The sequence below is a fragment of the Echeneis naucrates genome, chromosome 23, assembly GCF_900963305.1.
Source record: "Echeneis naucrates chromosome 23, fEcheNa1.1, whole genome shotgun sequence".
NCBI lineage: Eukaryota > Metazoa > Chordata > Actinopteri > Carangiformes > Echeneidae > Echeneis > Echeneis naucrates.
The window spans coordinates 8771839-8794431 of record NC_042533.1 but is presented as its reverse complement, the minus strand read 5'-3'; the positions used below and the strand labels follow the sequence as shown (position 1 = coordinate 8794431).

At 42.8% G+C, this 22593-nt stretch overlaps 1 protein-coding gene across 3 annotated transcripts in view; it reads left to right on the top strand.

Annotated features, from left to right (window-relative positions):
- foxp2 (forkhead box P2) overlaps positions 1 to 22593 on the top strand; it is a 101686-nt gene that overhangs the window by 40470 nt on the left and 38623 nt on the right. For all 3 annotated transcript variants that reach the window (XM_029494710.1, XM_029494709.1, XM_029494711.1), the window contains exons 4-5: positions 1234 to 1420; positions 19341 to 19430. In XM_029494710.1, the coding sequence (XP_029350570.1) occupies positions 1244 to 1420; positions 19341 to 19430 (267 nt within the window). In that variant the 5' untranslated portion in view covers positions 1234 to 1243. The remainder of the gene's footprint in view (positions 1 to 1233; positions 1421 to 19340; positions 19431 to 22593) is intronic.

The window sequence follows — 22593 nt, the reverse complement described above, 5'->3', positions numbered from 1 at the left end:
GACTGATGTTGGTGTGGCTCCTCGCTGTCCCAGTGAAGGTACAGAGCATTAAATGCAGGGGAAAATGATAAAACATTTATTAGTGGAGAGAGAGGAGGTAATATGCATAATTTATGCTGTTTTTAGCACAATCATTAGTGATATTCGTGATAGATTTTTTTCCCCTTTCTTCCCTCCTTTTTCTCTGTCTCTCCCAGTTTATCATATGTAATAAATACAACAGAATTAATTCTACAATAGACATTTATTTACTGTAAAAAAAAAAAAAAAAAAAAAAGTCTTGGATTGAAAATTTCCATAAATCAAAAAGTTTGGTGCTGCTCAACACCTGCCTTAATTCTATCCTGCTGAGAACAGAAGCAATGCCCCCCCCCCCAACAAATGTAACAAAATAAATGAATATACGAGTTTTGATTTAAGAAAAGGGGGAAAAGGAACGGAGCCAATAAATGACACGAGCGTGCTGCTCTATGGAAGCCTGCGAGGCAGATTTTATTTAGCCACAGCATAGGTGACAAACCCATTATAGTGTTCATCACCAGCCTTGCACCATGTGATTTGGTGCCCCTCCTCCTCCTCTACCTCCTCTACCCCCCATCACCAAATTTTAATTTTGCATGATTAGTTTTGCGTCATTAGGCAACTTCATACAGATGCGACACTAAAAATCTGACAGCTTCAAGACGTCAGATATTTTATGAGTGCCCGCGCCTCTGTTACTCTGTCTGTGCTGCCTGGTTTTCTGAAAGTATAATGGAGATATTAAAGAAGCATATGCTCATTTATGATTCACATATTCGTTCCAGCATATATATATATTTTTTGTTTGTTTTGATTTCTTGAAAATGTATTTAATTTAAAATTAAAATAGTAAGCAGAGAAAAAGTAAAACTTTATTTTGTGAGGCCAGATGCTTTGATGATTCATGGCCAATTTTTTGTGGATAAAAACATTTGCTATATTTGGGAACCCCTCCCATTTCAAATAGGGCCAGGACGTGCATCTCTTTGTATTGCTTCATTTACACAATGGATGCATAATTGCTCCTCCTGCATCTCCCCCCTTTCTCCTTCCCCCCTCCCTCATCTTTAAATGCTTTAATTTGCAGAGGGGGACTAAGGGCTTGATAATGGAAGCATAAAAAAAAAAAAAAAAAAAAAAAAAAAATAGGAGGGAATAAGGGGGGAATTGTAACAAGAAGAGCCCTAACCGGTGCCTCTTAATCACTTCTAGGTTTTAAATCATGATGATGCAGGAGTCGGCCACAGAGACAATAAGCAACAGTTCAATGAGTCAAAATGGAATGAGCACCCTAAGCAGCAGCCAATTAGAGGCTGGCAGTAGAGATGGGAGATCAAGCGCTGGTGACACGAGCAGCGAAGTAAGCACAGTCGAGCTGCTGCATCTGCAACAACAGCAGGTAAGTTGTGTTTCTCCCCCGTCTTGTCTCTCTGCCGCTCTCTCTCTCTTGCGCTCTCTCTCTCTCTCTCTCTCTCTCTCTCTCTCTCCCTCTCTCTCTCGCTCACTCTGTTTTCCCCTCGCTCTCCCACTTTGCTCTGCTCTCAGGTAGCACTGGGCTTTTCTACATAGACAGGACGCACAATGAAATATGTTATTTGGGAGGGGAGGTTGTTTTTGTTTTTTTTTTTCCTTTTGTGTGTTGTTTAGTAGGTGGGAAAAACATTCTTTATATAATCGGCTGTTTGTGTTGTTGGTGAATTTTCCTGTTAGTTTGCTGTCAGCATGTTTTTCCTGATGCTGGTGCCTGCAGAGTGATGAAAATGTTTTGCAGTGACACTTGGTTACGGATTATGTTGCGTTACCAGTGGTGGCATTACAGTTTGTATTTATAGAAAGCTTGGTGAGGCCATGTGAGAGAGTTAGAAAGTGTATTTGTGCACAGGCAGTGTGTGTGTGTGTGTGATATAGAGAGACTGTGAACAAGAGAGTCAGAGAAAGGGAAAGAATGTGTGCATTGGACCATAGTATGGACGCGTTCGGGTGTTTGTGTGTGCGCGTGTGTGCCTGTGTGTCTGTCATGGCAGTGCTATATCCACCAGAGGGCCTCCTTATTCGGCGCTCGTTGGAGGCTCGCACACAGACACAGTTGCTCGACCCACAGACCCAACAGCAACAGAAACCTTTGACTATTTCACTCTGTGAAAGACTAATTTGGAAGCAGTCTGTCCATCAAGAAATGATTATAGATTTTTTTCTCCCTACTTCCCTGCCCTAAATCATTTCTCGTCTGACTGACCTGATAACATTTTTTGTTCCCTGTTTGTTATTTATCATATTTGTTTTGCTGAAATGTTCTGGTCGGAGGCAGAACCAAACAAAAATGTCTGGTGCTCCGCTTTCGCTCTCTTTAACTTTTCCTTCATCAGGTTAATGGTTTATTGTGGTGACTCTATTCTTCTCATTCCAAGGGTGAATGAACTATGGTGGTGGGGGTGTGGGAGGTGGTAGCTTGGGGGCAGGAGTTGTGAAAGTCAGTCGCCAGCAGAGTAAAGGAGTCAAGTGTCTCTCGTGTCTTTTCACGGTGAATGATGGCTCTGACAGTTTGCCAAAAGAGCAGTGGGAGATGAGGTCAGAGGGCTGCGCTTTAGGGTGGACGGGGGACAGCGTCGAGGGTTTGTAATGATGCGTGCCGTCCTCTCTGCGAGCTGGAATTTTTCGTGCAAGCGTGTAGTTTGTGTGTGTTTATGCTTGTGTGTATTTTTGGCAGCAGCTGAAGCCCTGTGGTCAGCCTGGTCGGGGCAATACAATAGATGCCGATGTGTTTCTGCGTGTGCAACTCTGTGTGTGTGTGTGTGTGTGTGTGTGTGTGTGTACGCAGAGGTGGGGGTATTCAGTGTAGCAAAATGAAGCATGTCCTGCAGGCCCCCCTCACTAACTTGTCTTCCATCCCCCACATGCCTCGATCCCATCCCAACACCCACCCTCCACAGCACAACACCAGTGTGTCCTGCTGGTGGCTGCAGCGGCATCACAGCGCCGTGGCCTCCACCCCCATTTATCACCACTCTGCCACACACACGCACCTGATTGGGGTCGATTCTATCCCTCTCTCATCACTCTTTTACATCTGAGGCTGTTAGGTCTACGCTGATGCTCAGAAGATAGAAGGTAAAGTAGACAGAGATAGAGAACAGGACAGAGTCAGTGTTAACCGTACGTTTGGACCTCACTGCTGTACAGAAAATTTACATGACTGTTGAATGGTTGAGTGAGGCAAAAAAAATCTTTTATTTATGATCTAGTAATTTTCAAAACAATTCCATTTAAACTGTTGTAATGTAACAATGAACCCTACTTTTATTTTTATATATATATATATATAAAAAAGTAGGTTCATTGCTACATATATATATATCACAGAAATAAGAAATGTTTGTGACATTTGTCATTGAAAATTGCAAGGGCAATAAATATTCAATACGATACTAAATTATGAGAGTCATCAGAATTATGAGTCAAAATAAAATACCTCAAGAAAAGTGTGTGTTTAAATGTAAACTCACAAATTGATTAAAAAAATCAATGGAAGCTTTGCCATTTCTTTCTTTTCTTTCTTTTTTTTTTTTTCTTTTTAAGGCCACAGCAACAGAGAGAAATGTGATGTGAAGTGTCTAGTTAAGTCTCTGAGATGGACGTTTGGCAAAGAGCCCATGGTGGTGGTGGGTGGGGTGTATGACAGAGTGCACCTTGTAAAGAGGCCAGTCCAAGCCTTCTCCCAACCCAGAGACAGACACATTGAAATGAGGAGTCCGGCTAACAGGTCTCTGGAGGCTTTTTAAAACAGGGGCCCTGTGCTGTTAACTTCACACACACTTCCTGTGGTGCACTCGCACTGAGTCTCTGTGCAGAAAGAGCGCTGTCTGGAGAAGAAGACGAAAGATTACTTTTTTTTTTCCCCTTTTAAATACATTTGTCAGCACAGAGAAGTGCTGCGTTGCAGTTGGTTTATGTTCATCTGCAATACGTTATGATGTTCCGATGTGTGTGTAAGTGAATGACAGCAAGTATGGACATTGTGTGTCTATTCTATTGTCCATCTATTCTTTTATATATATATAGATATATATATTTTTTTGCACCTGTGTGCAGTAAAAATTTCCAGTGCGTGTCCGTCCACTTTTGAAGGAAGGCTTTTGGGTTTCATTTTCCACCCATATTTGGAATGACATTGAGTGGTCCGGTGGGTATAGGAGCTCCAGTCTCTCATCATGCTGCTGGGGGGATGATTAATAATAAGCACTGATGAATTCTCCACTGTCCCTGTGGGTTGTGCCATTACCTAGCAGCTCCAAAATACCACCTGCAGCTATAATTAGAAAAGCAGCATCTTAAGGTCTCGGCGCCTTAGAGTCGGTGAGGGGCTTTTAGGACACAGATCAAGACTAAGTTATACAGGAGCCATTTCTTTTTTCCATATTCAAATATTGATAATTAAACTAAACAAGCAATGCACTTTTATTTGCTCAAAAGGAATGTATAATAATTGCACTAATTTCTATGTGAAAGTCACACACTTCTTTATCTGTGTATCTGAATAATAACCCTTGTGTCACAATTGAATTTCCAGCCCCTAATTTCTGTCAGGGTTTCACCAGCCCATTCCCAAGGTTGTCTAAATAGACCTAATTTGATTTGAGATCACAGATTAGATACCCACAGTATCTGATTGCAATTTGCCAGCTGCAGATATGTATCAGAGCAAATGATGAATGTTGCACGACCCTAATTACTATGCTAAAATGATCACCATAAAAGCTCCCTTGTTTAAAAAAAAAAAAAAAAGAAAGAAAAAAAAAAACTGCTGATCTTATATTACCAATCAATTCATCATTGCCCCGAGTCAGTCCAATGTTTTAATATTATATGCTGATATATATGTACATGGAAGCCATTCATTGATCTTTGGATCTATACCATAATGTCCATAATGAGCCTGTTAGTTGATTACAGTGGTCTGTAGACTTAATCCTGCCAAGGTTATCAGTGGCGCGATTGATGAGGCAATACTTAGGACTACTGCCCCCTCTAAATGGGCTCACTAGTGTAGGAAGTGTATTGATATTCAGAGCTAGATGAGGACCTTAGTTTATGTATTACAGTCAGGTCAGCTGTTTTAACCAAAGACCATCGGGCAGCTGCGGTTACAGTAACCTGCCGCTCACCTCAATGGCTAACTCCTTAAACCAAAGCATAATTGGAAAATGTTGGCCTCCTGTTAATCACAAACAACCACAAAAAGTCCTCTTGGTGAGTTTTATTGTTTTTAATGTAAATTGCGTTCCTCCCTTTTTTTATGAAGACAAGCATTTGTTTACTTTTGCGCATAAATGCAGCCTTTAAGAGACTGTGGCAGAGGTGTGTGTGTGTGTGTGTGTGTGTGTCAGCAAACTGGTTCAGTATGTGCTTTAGTGTTTTCCAAATGCACATGATGCAGCAAAATGCAAACTATCCAACCCCATTTAAGTGACTGTAGCATTTTGACAGAAATTACAATAAGTGTGCCGAGGTGCCATCTTTCTTCTCGGCTACCCCTGTCGCTACACGGAAGCTAGGCAGTGGTCCAACTTGAGAGTGACAGCAATTAACCTGCCTTCCTGGCTGTTTAGCTGGAGGAAATATAGGGGATGAGAAATCTGACAGCAAGTGATGGGTAATATTTAGGGTTTAGGGGCAAATGAAATTTTCCCCAAAATGAAAGTCATTAGGGAGAAAGTTACCCCACAGACTAAGGGCAAAATGACAGTGTGTTTGAGTGTGTGTGTTTGCGCGCGCGCACACTCCATTGTGACATGTTAGCTCACCTGCCTCTTACAACATCACAAGTTTGTTGTTTAGTGTAGGTAAATACACACTATGTAAAATACTGACACACACTGTTCACCTTCCATCACTTCCCACAAACAAGCCTCAAGCATCTTTCTCTGTCTGCCCTTCACCTGCCTCCCTTTCTTCCTCTCTGTGCAATATTTGAGAACACACACACACACACACACACACACACACACACACACGCGCGCACGCGTGCCACACACACCTAAGATGCAAATCTGGGCTTTGCCCTTGAGCATAATTTAAAGGCCTAATCACCCAGACTGTCCCTTTTGGATGGAAAAGCGAAGGAGGGAGGGAGGATGGTGTCTCTCATTTGCACCCTTACACAAAGAAGCTCATTAGGTTTATCTTTCAGGCCTGAGATTGCCCCACTCAACTGTGTAAATAAGACACTGGCCCTGGCCTGATGCATCAATCACCTCTCAGGACAGGAGAAAGACCTCTGCTGAAATATGAACAATTTCATAAAGGAGCCTTTTGTTAACCATCTGTGTGACGATAAGGCCTTTCTGTAAAGACTGGAGAAACATTAGGGTGGCAGCATGTACTTTATGTCTTTGTGAAATTATTTCCCCTTTCAGTGAAAAGAGCTCTTCCCTGGCAATCCTTGTGTCTGACTTATTTACAATGAAAGCCATCCTTTCTTTTTATTTCAAGCCTGGCTATCAGGAGACAGTCTCTACAGAATAGTACATACAGGCCTGTGACATATAGGCCTGTATTTTCCCCCTCTGCGATGACACTGAAGATATAGGGTGTGAATGACAGCATCGCTCCTGTTTGCTCACCCTTCCCCAGACAAAACACAGTATTATTCTATTATCTATCTAGATGCCAACCCTTCCTCCTCCCCTCTCTCTTTTTACCCCCCCTCCCATTTTTTTTTTTCTTCTGTCTCATTCTTCAGCTCCTTGGAACCTGAGCTGTCCATCTATGTTTAAGACACATTACATGTGGCCTCCTGGAATTTACAGTGGCGCTCTCCCAGTAACTCCATTTCGTGCCGGAGTCCCCCGAGAGCATGGCGAAATGTCAAGCTGCAAGGCTTGAAAGAGAGACAAGGAGAAAGGGACAGAAGGAAAGGGGGAGAGCGAGACACGGAGGAAGAGAGAGGAGAGGATGAGAGAGATAGGCACAGTGAAATCTGCTGGAAATAAACGCTTATGGGTATTTTATGCTCAAGCAGTTGGGAGTTGTGGTGAAAGCAGAGTGGTAGCGGTAGGTACAGAAACAGAACACATGTTTTGTGTGTGTGTGTGTATGTTCAGGTCACTGGCTGTGACAAGCTTTTTGCACTAAAGAATTTCAAATAAAAAGGGAAAAATAGAATTTCCATTTTCATATATAGTGATGGTAAATGCATTAAATGGAACACACTTAACATTTGACCGGGAATATGTGTTTTGTTTGACCATATTTTTTTTGTTTTTCCTTCCTTTTCTCCTGTGTAGCACATTAGCCCAGTGATAAAGGAACTGAGCCAAGGTTAACCACCTCAGTGTAAATAAGAGGCAGTCATTCAGTAGCACATACTGAGGCCAATAGTCCTGCAGTCTTGAACCAACCTAGCGCAGGCCAGGATCAATGGCCACTTCACAACTCATTTCCTTTTACGCCTCCCTAACTGCCCCACTCCAGCCCAGGGAAATAAATGGCACTGGATCTATAAGTCCACTCACACAAGCACAAACACATATACAGGCGTGCATGCACACTCATACAAACTCACACCCAACACATTGAAGGAACTGAGCAGTGCTTCAGCTCAATACCCTCCACAATAATTTATTTGCAAACTGCCTCAGTGGTGAATGGCGCATCATCTTTCATGGCCTCACAATCGAAAACAAGCATTCTGTCATTGTTTGTTGCCACTCCCCTGTCATTGGCTTAAACAGAGTACCAGTCATTAATATGGCTAGGTGGAGTGTTACTGTCACACACAATCTGAATACATACATGTAAATGGATCTGTTTTGCTCTAATGTGGAGTTAACATGAGGATGGAAAAAAACATGTATGGTGGGGTGCTTTCAGATGCATACAAGGTAACGCATTGCTGCCTGGCTTTTTCTAGAAATGCCTCCCTTCCCCCCAAAAAAGGCAAGTAGCTTATATTCATTTGATAGGCCACGACACCGCTATCCATTTAACAGAGCTTAAAAATCGTACATATGCATATGCCGGGGTGTCTTAAGCTGACAACCAAAAGACAGGATTTGCTAGAAGGCAGCTTTGGAGTGTTGTGAATTTAACAAGCATGTCTAGTATTACAGTTCCTCTCCGCTTTAGCCATGAATAGTAACAAATCAGACTCTGAAACGCATGCCCGATAGTTTGTTGTGTATACCCCCCTCCCCTTCTCTAACTAATATTAAAATGACTTTGAATCTGGGTAAGAAGATGACTAGAAAGACGTAGTAGCATCTTTAATGCCTAATGCGCACCCAGAATCTCTGATAACAGATTCCAGGTATCATCTTTATATGTTGCACTTGTTAACACTCTCTGCTGCTCCGATTACCTTCATCCTTGACCCACTTTTGAATATATAAATGGCTCTATCTTTCTCCCAAGTTGTTTGTAGTTGTTGCGCTACGAGGCTGCAAGGGGAGATGCTCTTTATGCATTGCCTCCAAACACTGTATACATATGTAAGAGAGCCAGCTGGGCTCTCAGCCCTAACCTCTTCACAGCTTTTCATACAAATGCAGTAAATAAGCTCGGGCTCTGGGGAACTGAAGGCTCCAAACAGACGAACTGACTGACATGTCACTTAGTGCTGGCTTTGGCTCCCTTCACTGCAGGCTTTAAAGCCGAAGCTGCTGGATTTTATCAGTCGAGGTCAGATCTTGGATTTTCTGTCAAGTTGGACTGACATCTGTATGATTTTCAACTTTATAAAATCAGACATATTATTTTCTGTATTTATGAACACATGTGAGTGTTTAGCAGAAGGTCGCGGGTACAGTTCCCGGCCTTTCTGCGTGGAGTTTGCTTGTTCTCCCCACGCCTGCGTGGGTTTCCTCCCACCGTCCAAAGACATCATGTTTGGGTTTGTCTGTAAGTCCTGAGTGTGAGTGTGAGTGGTTGTTGGTCTCTGTCTGTCTCTGTGTGTTGGCCCTGTGATGGACTGGCGACCTGTCCAGGATGTACCCCGCCCTCACCCAGTGTGAGCTGGGATTGGCTCCAGCACCTGCAACCTGGAAAGGGATAAGCGGTAGAAGACGAATAAAGAAATGTGAAAGGGACAGTTTGGCATCTATTAAGTCTGGAGAGATGATTCAGGAAACAACATCCACTCACAGTCAAGTGGTTTGGGAGGGTAAGATAAATATATTTGTTTTGGGCAGGTACAGAGAAAGAAGTACTCCAGTCGGAGGTTAATGATGGAAGTCACACAAGGAATGCATTGCAGCAGAGATAGACATGCTGGCCTCTCTCCAGCCTCTCGTCCCGCTCAAACAGCCTGCCATTTCTCATCAGGACCTAACCGCTGCTTATTTACCCACCCACACGCAGGGACTTAACTCACACAAACTGATCAGTGATAGCACTGGAAAGCTGCTTGTTCCACCCTGATAAAAGTGACGCCCATGAGCATATGCAGAACATGCTTTGTGGAACAGACACAGCGCTTCAAGCTTGACTAGACACTAAGCTGATACTGGTTTCACGCTTCAGTCCGTGGTGCAGAATCTTCCAATGGAAATCCAGAGATTTGATTGTTTCTGCATATGCATTTATCAGCCGTTTACAAGATAAATATATATTAGAAAGGTGGCTTGACCATGCGTGGTATTATTTCAACAATACAGTTCTTCATGCATGCCCTTCCACCTGTTCGAACTTCATCATCCAATTCGCCGTGAACCTGATAATCACACTTTGCTCAAAACTTCAAATGGATTTGGAGTTTTTTCCATCCTCAGCTTTCCCCAGAAATTCTGTCAGCACGAGGAAATACTTCTTTGTTGGCAGAAGTTTTAAATGTGTGAGAAGATATTCCCTCTTCAAATCACTGGAAACTGCTTCTTCTTTTTCGTTTTTTCCTTTTTGCTCTTTTCATGTTCCTTCTGTCAGATATCAGTGTGTCTCCCCACTTGTGTCTGTACAATGACATAATTCTCAAACTCAGAAGTTGAGGTCTCTGCAATATGTTTAAAACAACCCCATCCTCCTCTTGTCTTAGTCCCTGCCTAATTTTGTAATGTCTTCAACACAGTCTTAAATGATATGTCATTTATCTTTCATACAAATTTCAACTAGAGGTTTTCTTTTTTTTTTTTTAATAACCACTGTAATTGTTCTGTTCTCGTATGGAGTGCTATGAAGGGAGTGATCATGCTTTTGGCACATTTATCAAAGCCCAAGAAAAAAAAAATTGAGGAAAGGAGGCACTTTTTCTCACATAACTGAACTAAGTGTGCAACAGAGTGATAAATTTTCTTGTTAGGAGAAATTACATCCACTAACTTGAGCTACTTCAGCATGAAATTGGAAAAGAAGCATTTCTTGTGAATTTCCATTCTTGATTCAATGAAAGATGTAGATTAGCCCTTTGGAAAAGGCGTTGAATAAGAATGAAACTAAAGAAGTATGACTCACGCTTGCTTGTTCTCAGAAGCGTGATATAGGATGCTGTTGGGAAAGGCTTTGTTTATGGAAGTGAGGCTCAGTCAGGCTGGTTCGCAGATGAAAGAAGAAAATGTTTAACATCTCTTTCACTCAGTCCCCATGTGAATGAGAGTTTGTGTTTATGTATTCCCAAACAAGCCTTATGCATTCTATATTCTTATCACACGGACCCTCCAAGCTTCTTTGCCCGCTTTACCCCAGTGCCTGTGATAGCTTCCTCTCTCCACACTAACACATTTCACGAGGCCAAGCTCAGTCTAGCATCCTGTTCTGGTGGTAGTGGGGTGGAACACTGACTGATAGACGCCGGGTGTCAGACTGGAAGACAGATAACTATATCTTCTGCAGCTCACTTAAAGGTCAAACACACATCGCTGTAATTGGAATATTCACAAGACAACCATCAAGGTACAATGCAGGGAGGAAAAAAAGGAGGAACAGAGGAAACGATAGGTGTTACATAAGCTTGGAATGACAGAGGAGAGGGGGAGTGAATGTGATCCATGATCCTTCCACAGGCAGATGTAGTGGCTATTTATTGAGTTGATCTTTAGGGGAAGTGTGGTATTCATTGAAAGATACATCAACCTAAATGGAGTGCAGTCTCACTGAGGAGAGTGTGGGCTCATGGCCAGACAGAGAAGGCCCATAAGCTTGTATAAACTATGTATTGACTGCAAAATGTGTGTCTTTTACTTCTTTAGTTTCATTCTTATTCAACGCCTTTTCCAAAGGGCTAATCTACATCTTCATTGGCAGGAAGCAAAAGCTGGTCAAGTTTTCTCCTCTAACCTGATATAAGAAAAGTGCTGTTTCTAGTTTGCACCCGTGTTGTCAAGTGTAAGATTTAACCTACAGGCCAAATTCAGGGTTAGATATTCAAAGGGCGAGGAGAGTTCTTCAGTGTGCTCTCTCATCGACCCCAGGACAGGGTAATACTTAGACTCAGCACTTAATCACAGCTCAGCAGGATTGGGACAGACAGATACTCACCATATTGACCTGCAACTGCAGAGCTCCCAAGACAGGAGGCATGCAGGCTTGGGTTGCTTGTGTCAATGCACAAGCAGACCCAAACACTTTGGATTTTAAATAACATCAGCTCCTTTTTAGCCAATTTTGGCTGGCAGAAAGACGGATGATGACGGTGCCGTTCACCTGCTTTCCTGTTTTTCCTAATCATTGTTTTGTGTTCCTGTGTAGGTGTTGAGTGTATATTTTTTGTGTATCTATTATGTATGTTTTTATCAGTGGTGTAATGGAGGGTAAATGCACTTAAATGCAGTTTACCTACCCAGGATGTAGCAGCTGAGATGAGCGAGGCTTTACCCAACCATTTATTTGCAAGTCTTTATTTGTGCATGTGTCTTGTGAACTGTGTGCATGTGCACACGTTTGTGTCAGCACATTCATCCTCTCAGTAGCATCTGTTGGTATTGGTGCTCTGCACAAAACTGGCAGCTTGCTCTGCTGCCACAGTCAGATTACTAACCACCTCTGGCCATGTTTTTAGAGAGGAAGCCTCTTAATGAGGCCTTGTCCAAAAAAGACACATGTGAGCTCTGTGAAAGACAGCTTCATTCTGAAAAAAAAAAAAAACAGGGACTAGCTTCAGTTTGCACTAAAATCGATGGTCAAGTTCACCGATGGGATCATGACACCATGCTTCAGCATATTATTACAACATATCAACCTTACTAAATAACTATTCATATAATTAGTTTGCTTCTTACAAGCACCTATGTCAAAACAATTTGTAGTCTTCCTGCTATCCCACAATTCCGGTTTTTCCACTGGACTCAGCTTCTTTTCCAAATGAACTATGGCTGACTTAGATGCAACATTTCATATCAGGTATTCATCCAGCTGTGTGACCTCCAGTCGCCTGGAACTGTGAGAAGGAGCAGGATCGTAATCACTTAAAGAGGAAATCAGGCGCTTCAGTAGAGAGAGAGAGAGAGAGAGAGTGTGTGTAATGCAGACAGGACATGTGTGTTTATGTTTTGTTCTGTGACTCCAGGGCTGCACAGTTGAACACTCAGACCTCAGTCTTTCTTTTGCAAAGAGAGCACTTGACCTCACACGCTCACAGACGCACACTGTCCATCTTTAAAAAAAAAAAAACTAAACACACTCACCTCTTCCCATGCACACTCTCCCATTCGCTCTCTCTTTTTCTGTGGCTCTCCTTTTTTCCCCCTCTCTGTCTCCTTGTGATAGTATGTGGTGGAAGCTCTCAGCAGTAGATAAAGAGCATTGCTGAATGGGCCTGCTGTCACCTTATCTAAACGTAGCAATACAGCACGGGTCAAAGTAAAGACTTGGTGAAGCCACCAGCAGAGACAGAGAGCGACGGAGGCAGGTGCATTGTTGAGGAAAATTGAATTTCATAAGTAATGAAGCATGGAAGAGATGTGCTGAGACAATGACCAAAAGAATGTCTGTAGAACAGTTTTATGGCCCGACTTTCAGACCTGATAATAAATCGTCAAAACATACATTTTTCTTTTTTTTTTTTCTTTTCTTTTTCCTTTTTCAGTGTGACTCTGAAGTCTTGCTTTTGGATTCGGTGTCAACGTTCAGTTTGAAGTTAGTTGAGGTCCTGGTTGGAACAGATATACGACTGTGTTTGCGCCGACTATTCATGGTGATGACAGCGGGAGGTAGCACGTTAGCGAATGTCAGCGGTTGCAGTGAACAACAGCAGGCCACAGTCTCTGTTATTGATGGCGGGGTCTCTCGGTGCGTCAGCAGACACAGTCCATATGCAAGGCTCACAGTAATAATCACATTCAGTTTGCGATAGGCAAAACAGGCCCGTGTTTTGTCTTCGTGGAAAAATAAGTGTGAGATTACACAATACCGCCAGACGCCCACAAGCCCCTCCCATGAACACCACTCTTCGCTCCTATAGAAGCTTTCTTCCTGGGGTAGGATTGAGCAAATTCATCTTGTCAACCCTCCTGGGAGGGTGTAGCTATGCAGCTCTGTTTACTGTGGCAGAAAGTTAATATAAATTTTCATCAGTGGGGGAAGTTTACACATATGATTCTATTTGTCCTTCATTATTAGCACCTGAGTCTGGGGCTGGGTAGGTATAATTGTCTACAGACACAGGCCAAATAGATGCAAGGGAAAGGCAAATAAGCACACCCCAAAATAATTTGATGCTTGTGTGTTACAATCCTCCACCCTAGGAATTTTTAATCTAGAGAATCAATAAACAAGGGGTGAGAGACGGGTGGTGGGGGGGGGGGTGGAAAGAAATGAATAATATGATATGAGCATGTTGAGAGCAAGAGGGAGGGGAAAGAGAAAGAAGTTGAGTTGAATTCAAAGTGCAGCAAAAAGGTGGGAAGGAGCTGAAGAGGGCAAGAAATAGCGAACAATATGCAAGGTTTGTGAAAAAAAAACTGAGCAACACAACAAATGAGGATTGGATGAAGCCCCTCATTCGTGGAGCCAGGTGAAGCTGAAGTAGCTGAAAATACTGAGATAGAGATAGAGATAGCAGTGCGCGACAAAGAAGCCCATTGTTCAGCTGGATAGTTTTACCTCCGTCCTGAGGTTGAAGCAGATTCTCTATGGGCCTCCCCCTCGTTTTCCCTCCCCCACTTCTTCACTGCAGACTGTTGATTTATTGAGTCATACATTAAATTGCTCATTACTCCCACATACTTTCCAAATTCTCTCTTCTTTCTTTCTCATAAGTTTTTCTTTTTTCTTTCTGGTTTCCCTTGAAAGCTCCGCCTGATAACTCAGCCGTAGACTTGAGTTGGGCTTCAGAAGGTTGCATTTTGGCTGTCTACTTGTTACCATACTTTCAGTTCTTGAAGCTACAGAAAACCCGCCTTAGGTCAAACAGGAAAGGAGAAGGGGCCTTGGCCTATCTAAGGCAACCATTATGAGTGATGTTTGATTTAAGAAAAAATAAGTTTTTTGGAATACACCACTTCACTTTGAAATATATATCGCATTTGATGTTTTAAAAAAAAAAAAAAAAAGGAATCTGTTTCACATTCTACCGGATGGCATTCCTGCAACAGCTCTCTGTCTGCAACTGCAGTCAAGAAAAGGTGAATGAATCCATGTGAATTATCTTATGTACTGGCTTTGTGGAGGGAAGTGAATCTGCAGCCATTGTTGAGACACCAGCGTGCCATCACCAGTCCTGACCTTTATGAAAGGACAGGAGCCTTTCTACTCCTGTCGCTTTCGTTTCTTCGTTGAATCAATAGGGCCAAAAGAACCCCATACGTATTGAGTGTTGGCCTGATGACAAACCAATTGTACTAAATGCATTTATTTAGCAGTGAGAAACCAAAAGGATCATCAAAAATCATCATTTCTTTTACATTGCATTGTTTGTTGGAGGAGTCAGTACCAGCTTGTCGCATGAAAACAGTTTAGGGCTTCAGACAAAGTTCCCTAGCTGCACTTTGCTTGTTTTGACAAATTCAGGCCCAAATTTCGTATTCAGACATTGTATGGGACATCTCATCCTTCTCCCCATCTCTTTTAATTTGCCTATCCTCTCCTGCCAGCCCTCCACATCCATATCCATCCATCCATCTGCCCTGAATCCACTTGTATAAGAAGATAGGGTGTAAATATTTTGGCGTGGAGTGTCAGTGCATATCTCCCCCTCCAGCGTGCGAGCAGCCTCAGTCCAATCAGCCATGTTTGTTTGTTCAGCTTAAACTGTTTGTGCCTTGTTTTTCTCGTGGTGTGCGACTCCCCCTCTCTGCTTGATAAAGTGTCACACTTTTTCTTTTTGCCCCCCCCCCCCCTCCCAACTTCTTTGTCTCGGGTTTCTGGAAGCAAAGATAGATAAGCTTAGTGATGCAGGGCTGTGTGTGTGCATGCATGTGCTTATGCACACACCACAGTATGTGTGTGGGAGTTGTCAAAGCTGTCAGCATGACTGGAGTTGTTTTGGCCGACAGCCTGGTGTTGAACATCAGCTTTTTACTCCCTATAACAAACACACATGCATACACACATCTGCTCTTCACACCATGGAAAAACCATGTCATTATGGCGCAACCCATTTCTTATTGATCAGCAGTTGATTTGCCATGTTCACAGCTACTTTCTGAAACATCCTGGGGAGGTCGAAATGCTGCGAAGACGTACCTGTTGAGGGAAGCTTATTACATACCTGTGTCGTCATTCCAATATCTGCTATATCCTCTAATAACAGCAACTCCCAACGTGACTTGAGCCAGAAAGTGATCTGCACTGTCCAAACACAGTGTCACAGCACCTCAGATATATCCAATTCCAATGTCATGGCTGCATATCGTGCAGTCTCCAGGTGGATTTGAAAGAATGATGTTCTTAGGGGATGGCTTATTTCTTGCACACACCCCACCTCCACACACAATTAGCAATCTGGGGATTTGTAACGGTTTGGCCCAGTGTTGCAAGGCCTGCTAATGTATTTCATGCTTGTTTAAGATCTTTGCATGCTCCTTACAAAGGTGCATTGTGATACGTGTTCCTTATTACCCTGTTCTGTATAGGCTCTTAACACTGGCACACAGGAGAGTGGAGGATATTCGGAGGGAGGGATGAATGGATGGCTGATGTTTTTTTGTTTTGTTTTTTTCAGTTTCCTCTCTCGTCCCCTCTCTGTCAGTCTCGTCTCACTCTCTCCTTTTCTCCCTCTCCAGTGATCTCTGCATGCCTATTAATGTAGCAGAGGAATGCCTGTGTAAACATTCTTGTTTCTCAGTCCGTTTCGCATAATAGTTGCCTGTATCGCCTTTCTCCTGACCTCACTATCTGAAACCAATTACACCAGATCCATTTGGGCTGAATATTATTTTCATAAGGATCCCCGTGTCGTGGTCTCGGTTGCTCTGTGTGTTATTTTCCCCCGTCTTATTTTTTTTCCTCTTTTCCAACCTCAGTGATGGATATCAACATCAAATATGCCTCTGAGTGCCTTGTTATTTATATAGCAGGACCTGGCTCGTTTTTCTCTTTTTCTCTCTCTCTTTCTGTCTGGCTTGCTCTCTCATTCTGAAGAATGTGTCACATTGTGCTGTTTATACAATGTGTGCATTAATAGACCGGGGATGTCATTTTTTTGTGCATAGCAACCCAGGTTAAATAGACGGTGCTTCTGCACTCGTCTGTGTTTTTGTCCGCTCCGGCAGCTCTTCAGCAAACTTTTGATGACTTTCCTTGGCATTTGGTGCTTTTTGTGCTTTGAGATGGGCTTCAGCTTGCTATCTATGTGGAGTGGGAAGTGGGTGGCACAAATTGGTGCTTTTTACTGTAATGGCTGAATACTCAGAGCCAGTGAAAGTGAGGGGACAGGATTATTTTTTTTTTCCTCCCTCCCTTACCTTTCACACTGTCACACTCTCAGAAAATGGCTAACCCCACATCCACAGAAGAGGTTTCAGGGATGACAAACTACTCTCAAAAAGTTTGGCCAATGTTGATAAGGTCTGCGTTGTGTTTGGAGAAGTGCTCCTTATGCAGTCTGGGCAAACTTCTTTTCTAATAAGCCTGGTGTAGTTGATCTCTCAGCTTCACCCCTGTGTCTCACCTCTCATACACGCACCTCCCTCCATATTTACCTGGCCTGGATATTGGAAGTGCAGTTAAAAACATCTCTTCTTTTGTACTCTTGACTGTGTGTAATATATTGAATGGCTCTTTTGACTTTGGGTATATTACAGAGAGTCATTATTGATTCACACATGGATAAACATTTCCTCCAGGCAGCTACCGTTGGCCACTCTCATCAAGCAGCCTTTCCTCTAACTACATACAGTGTGCAGGGCTCAATAAACCTTATAATTACTTTGATTCACCAATCATGGTGAGATTAATTAGGGCCTGTGTTTTAATTAGTAAAGTGATTGGCTGCATTCAAGGAATTTGTTTTGTCTTGTGTGTTGAGTTATAGGAAATGAAAGCCAAGCTAGGTTTGATTTCCCATCCATTTTGAAGAAAAGTCCACAAACAGCAAAGCTTTGTGTGTGTGTGTATGTGTGTGTGTGTGTGTGTGTGTGTCTGTCTGCCCACTGCAGGTGCTGATGTGCACTTCAGTGTGTGCTACAAGCAACTTTTTGTATGTGCTTGTGTGTGTGCTGTGAAGACAGGCCATGGCTCAGCTTACAGATGTCACACACACACACACATTATAAACCGGTGGCGACTAGGCAGCTCTTACCAAGGAGACGGATCAATGCAGTTAGGACCCAGTGCCAGTCTAATGTTTGTTTACTTCAGCTCAGAAATCCTGGCTCCTCCTGAGCAGCCAGACAGACAGACAGACAACCCAACCACAAGCATCACCAGCCCCCCCCCACAAGCTCTGTCTTTTCATAATTGATCAGGGAGATGGCTACGTTCCCTGAGGGGTTAAGACGTGGCAACTTTTTTCCTTCTTTCTCTCTCTCTCTCTCTCTCTCTCTCTCTCTGCCCACCTCCCTCCCAATTTTTTCTGCCTTCCTCTCTCTCCTGTCTTCTTCTTCTGTTTGCTCAGGATCTCAATGTACTAGTTCAAACATTGTTCCCACCAGCTGGCAGAGCTGCGCCATATGCACGCCCTGTCAAGGCAGCTGTTGTCATGGATACTGGCAAGCACCAGAAAATAAAATGAGCACCCCTGATTCCTCAGGAAGTGTCACTCTCCATCTAGTTTTTTTTTTTTTTTTTCTCCTTATTTCTTGCCTCTCCACCTACTCGTCCTCTTCTTTTTTCATCAAAAAAGAAACACCTGTGAAGTTGTTGTGTTGTGTTGTGTGAGCGCATATGGGTATCCCCCTCCTCCCCACCCTCCACCGCCTCCCTTCCCACTTGATGCTTGTGGGCCTGAAGAATACAAGGCATACGGGTGTGTGGAGCAGCAGCGGTACTGCACAATGTTCTTTTCTGCTAGACTCTTTCATCCATCTGCTCTTGAAGAATTGCAGTGACGCTGCTAGCCCAGCTGCAACCGTACCTGTGAAGCTGGAGCTCGCTCGTCACACAGATTCAGCACACACCGCCAGGCAGGAGGAGATCTGTAATCCCATCAAACCCTAGAGAAATAAACTACGCCGCGTCTTCAGCTTCTGTGATTCTTATCATCTCAATGTCAGGCAAACACATCAAAGGGTGTTGATGACAAATTTTACAATTTACAAATATAATTTTCCTAATTCTTTATGCTGCATGTAAACAGCTGTGAACTAATTTCATCAGACATGAAAAGGTCTCTGTCTCTATCTACCTTCCCAAATTTCTATCTATCTATCTGTTCATAAGCACCCTTAATGCATAGTGCAAAACCTGGGCTGCTAGTTAATTCACTCTAAATGTAATCTGATGTTGATTTTGTCAACTTTAATTACAGCTCCCAGAGACACTTCACATGGTGCTGCCTCTACTTCAAATTGATATTATGAATATGCAAATGTGGCAGTAATTTGCAGAGAGAAGTGGGTATTTCAGTTGAGCACACACTAGACAGGTCAATTCTACTGACGCTCTGCCTTTTTCTTTTTTTTTTTTTTCCCCAGCCCCCTACCCCCACCTCCACCCACCCTCTTCTTCGGGGGTGCTCTAGACAAACCGTATTTATCCTTGATCACAGCTCTGTGAATTGTTACTAAAATGTATCTCCGGTGTAGTCTTGGCCATATCAGGGTCTGTTGCGGAAAACACCAGGTGATATTTGGCAAGGTTTTCAGTCAGAGATGACTGTTTTGTCCCTCAAAATGTGAATTATCTTTTCAGTCAGATTCAGTGTCTCTTTCCCTCCCTTCCCTCCTCCCCACCTTTCTTTTTTTTTTTTTTCATTCTTTTTTCATACTGTCTTTTGTCTTGTGTTCTTTTCTTCCCAGGCCCTACAAGCAGCGAGGCAATTACTCTTGCAGCAGCCAGGCAGTGGCCTGAAATCTCCAAAGAGCCAGGACAAGCAGCGTCCACTGCAGGTAAAGCAGCTCCCCGTCTAATCTCTTAAGTCTATCCATAATACATGCTCCTCTGAAAAGAAGATTTCCTCTGTTCCACAAGTGTGTTTGATTTGCCAACGCAATCCTTAGACCTGTCACTGGAATCCTAAAGCTGGACAAGTCAGTCCCTGGGAAGCTAAGCGTCACATAGACAGAAGAAAAACACAACAGATTCCACTGCTCTTTAGCCACTGGCCATTGTCAATTTCAATTATATATTTTATAGTCCATTTTATGTCCATCCAACTGGACAATAATTAATGCTTTGAGTATATCCAAAGGTTATATGGTCAAATGACAAATTGGAGGACATTTCTAATCCATATGCTTTTTTAACTAGATCCATAGTGTTGTTGACATGAAATATTCAGAGGTTAGGTATTATTTGCAAAGACTTGTCATCCTGACCAATGGGTTGCACAGACAGCTAATTTTAACTGCCTGTCAATTCAACTCTTCGATGCTAATTTTCGCTATTGATTCGTGGAGCTGTCTATTTCAGTTGTCAGTTATTTAGAAAAGGTCACACTTGTACACATATGCACGCACACATATACACACACACCCACAGGCACTTGCACAGCAACTACACACTCACACATATATACACATTAACACATTGCCTGCAATTCTCTTTCTTTTTGGTGTTAAGATTTCCTTCACACCAGCGAGTCTTTTGATTCTGCTTGCTTTAGCCAACAAGTCATTTATTTGGTTTTTCTGCCCCACATTATGTAAGGCTCCTTGACATCTGCTCCATGTTTTTATTATTAGTATTTTTTATATCATTTATATTTAGCCATTTGAAATTGAAATGTGGGAGTTTGTGCCCTCCACTCAGCTAATAAGCAATATCAAGGAGCAGTGGTTTACCTCATTAGAAGCTCTGTGCATTTAATTAATGACAGGGAAATTGGCGTTAACCTCACCCGTTCATATTTTCACAGTCTAAGAATGGCGACACCTTCAATTGGAGTCGCACCCCTGTGTACCTAATTATGCACTGGCAGAGAGATAAGGTTGGCACAAACTCAGTCAGGCTTTTGCATTGAAATAATTCGACCTCATCAAGTGTGTTTATATTATCAATATATTCACACACAGCTGCATCTGAATTATCAACATATTTTTTTAAAGGTTTTTTATATTAGGATTCTTCTTTAGTTTATTTTGTTGTGAAAAAGAGAAAATTGTTTGTTAAACAAGCACTCTCCGCAGCTTTTTGCATTCCCTGTGTTTCAAGTTCTGTATGCCAGAGTGAGTAGATTCAAACAAATGGGATCCTGATCTGCAAATGCCTCCATAGTCACCAACTATAATACATACATGGCAGGAAGAACAATATTGAATGAGAGCAGTGTTGATGCATGATAACCGTCAGCCCATGTCCAAGCCCCTGCCTCTAATAACACCGGCAGATGGTAAATATTGAATATTTACATTTGCTTACTCCATCCTTTCCACATGTTGGCGATATGAATCAGTATGAATCTGAGGGCCTGCCAATGGGCCTGTCCTCAGCTCCCAACTAATCCATCTGTTGATCCAGCCTTTATTAACATCCTCACCTCTTTGTTCCAAAAAGTCTCCATGCAAAGCAACAAGGCACTACTGACTCTCCCAGTGATTCACACCAGAACGACCAGGGCTTGGGGCATTGTGGTTCAAGATCAGTTCCACAGTGGCAGCATACCGCCATGTGCCCTTGAATTCATTCGTTTCAAATGACATTTTAGCTGTATACTCCATTGTGCAAATATTAGTGTACCGCAGTAGAAACGTTAACTTGATTAAAACCCTTGTTTTGATATTCTCATCATTGTATTTCTTCCTACTTGTCGGTAAAAAAAAAAAAAAAAAAAAATTCTTTTATTTTTGTCTTGAGGAAATTTACCCAATAAAGCTGCATTATATACCTGGATTATGAGGCCACAATGCTTGCTATAGTGAAATATTTTTATTAGCTTGCCGGTTTGATAAGAGTCAATAGCAATCAGGCAACATGTTTTCCACTGGAGGAATCACGCAGATTGATCCCCTTGTATGATTAGTGCAGTAGAAAGTGGGAAAAGGATTAATATTACCATGACATCCTGCTTATAGCAGAGATACTGATAAATCCTCTGCCAGTCTTTTTTCCTCTTGTTCTCCCATCTTTTGTGTTTAAGAGCAGGAAATGATCCATAGATCATGGCATGTAAATTATTTAGTACACAAGCATCTAAGTGCCTCAGCTTGCAGTTTTAATTACGCGTATTAGCGGCTAAAGGCTCTCGCCTGACTAATTCTATCCGCCCGCTCATCGCTTCTCTTCAGGAGTTGATGATGCGGAGGCAGGCAGCTCTAGCATCCACATGCATGCACATACACATGTTTAGAGAGAGGGGAAAAAAAGAAAACAGTCCCACAAACACACATACAAACACACACACACAAGCTGCTTCTCCACATTTGCGTAATTTGACAGGTCTATTATTACACGGTAAGCCCACGGGAGCACTCAATAAACACCTATTTCTCCCTGTAAATCCCCCTGCCTCCGCCATGCTGCTTACACGGCTCTCCCAAGGCACACAACATCCTCTCTTCTCTGCTCCTCGCTCACCTCACTCCCCTCTTCTCTGTGGCAATATCCCCCCTCTGAAAGGCATTTATACACTGACATTTGGAATACAAATAAAGAAACGCGGACAAGGAGAGGCGGAGGGGATTACAGAGGCCTATGAATCTGACAGTTGTTTCACTCGCACACATACAGTATCTACACACAGCCTGCACAATGACTCTTGCTTAAAGTTCTTACATTGCCAGAAGTCGATAGATAGTGGCTCCATTGATCATTATTGATAAGAAGCAGGACAGAGCTAGACTTCAAGCAGCTGAACACACGGCAGTGCTGGAAGCGCATATTTAGTCGACGCTGAGATTTTGGCAACGCAAACATATCCCAGCTATCACATCGCGACTCCTCCTCCTCTGCTCGTGACACAGCCACAACCTCCATATGTTCGAGGTCGCGTATAAACCAGCTAGAATGACCCCCTTACCCTGTCTGATGATGGCTCAACAGTGTGAAGGTAATCCCTCGCCCTTCCTCCCTGCAGTTAATGTCCATTTCTTAACCGTACAAAGCGCTTCGCCC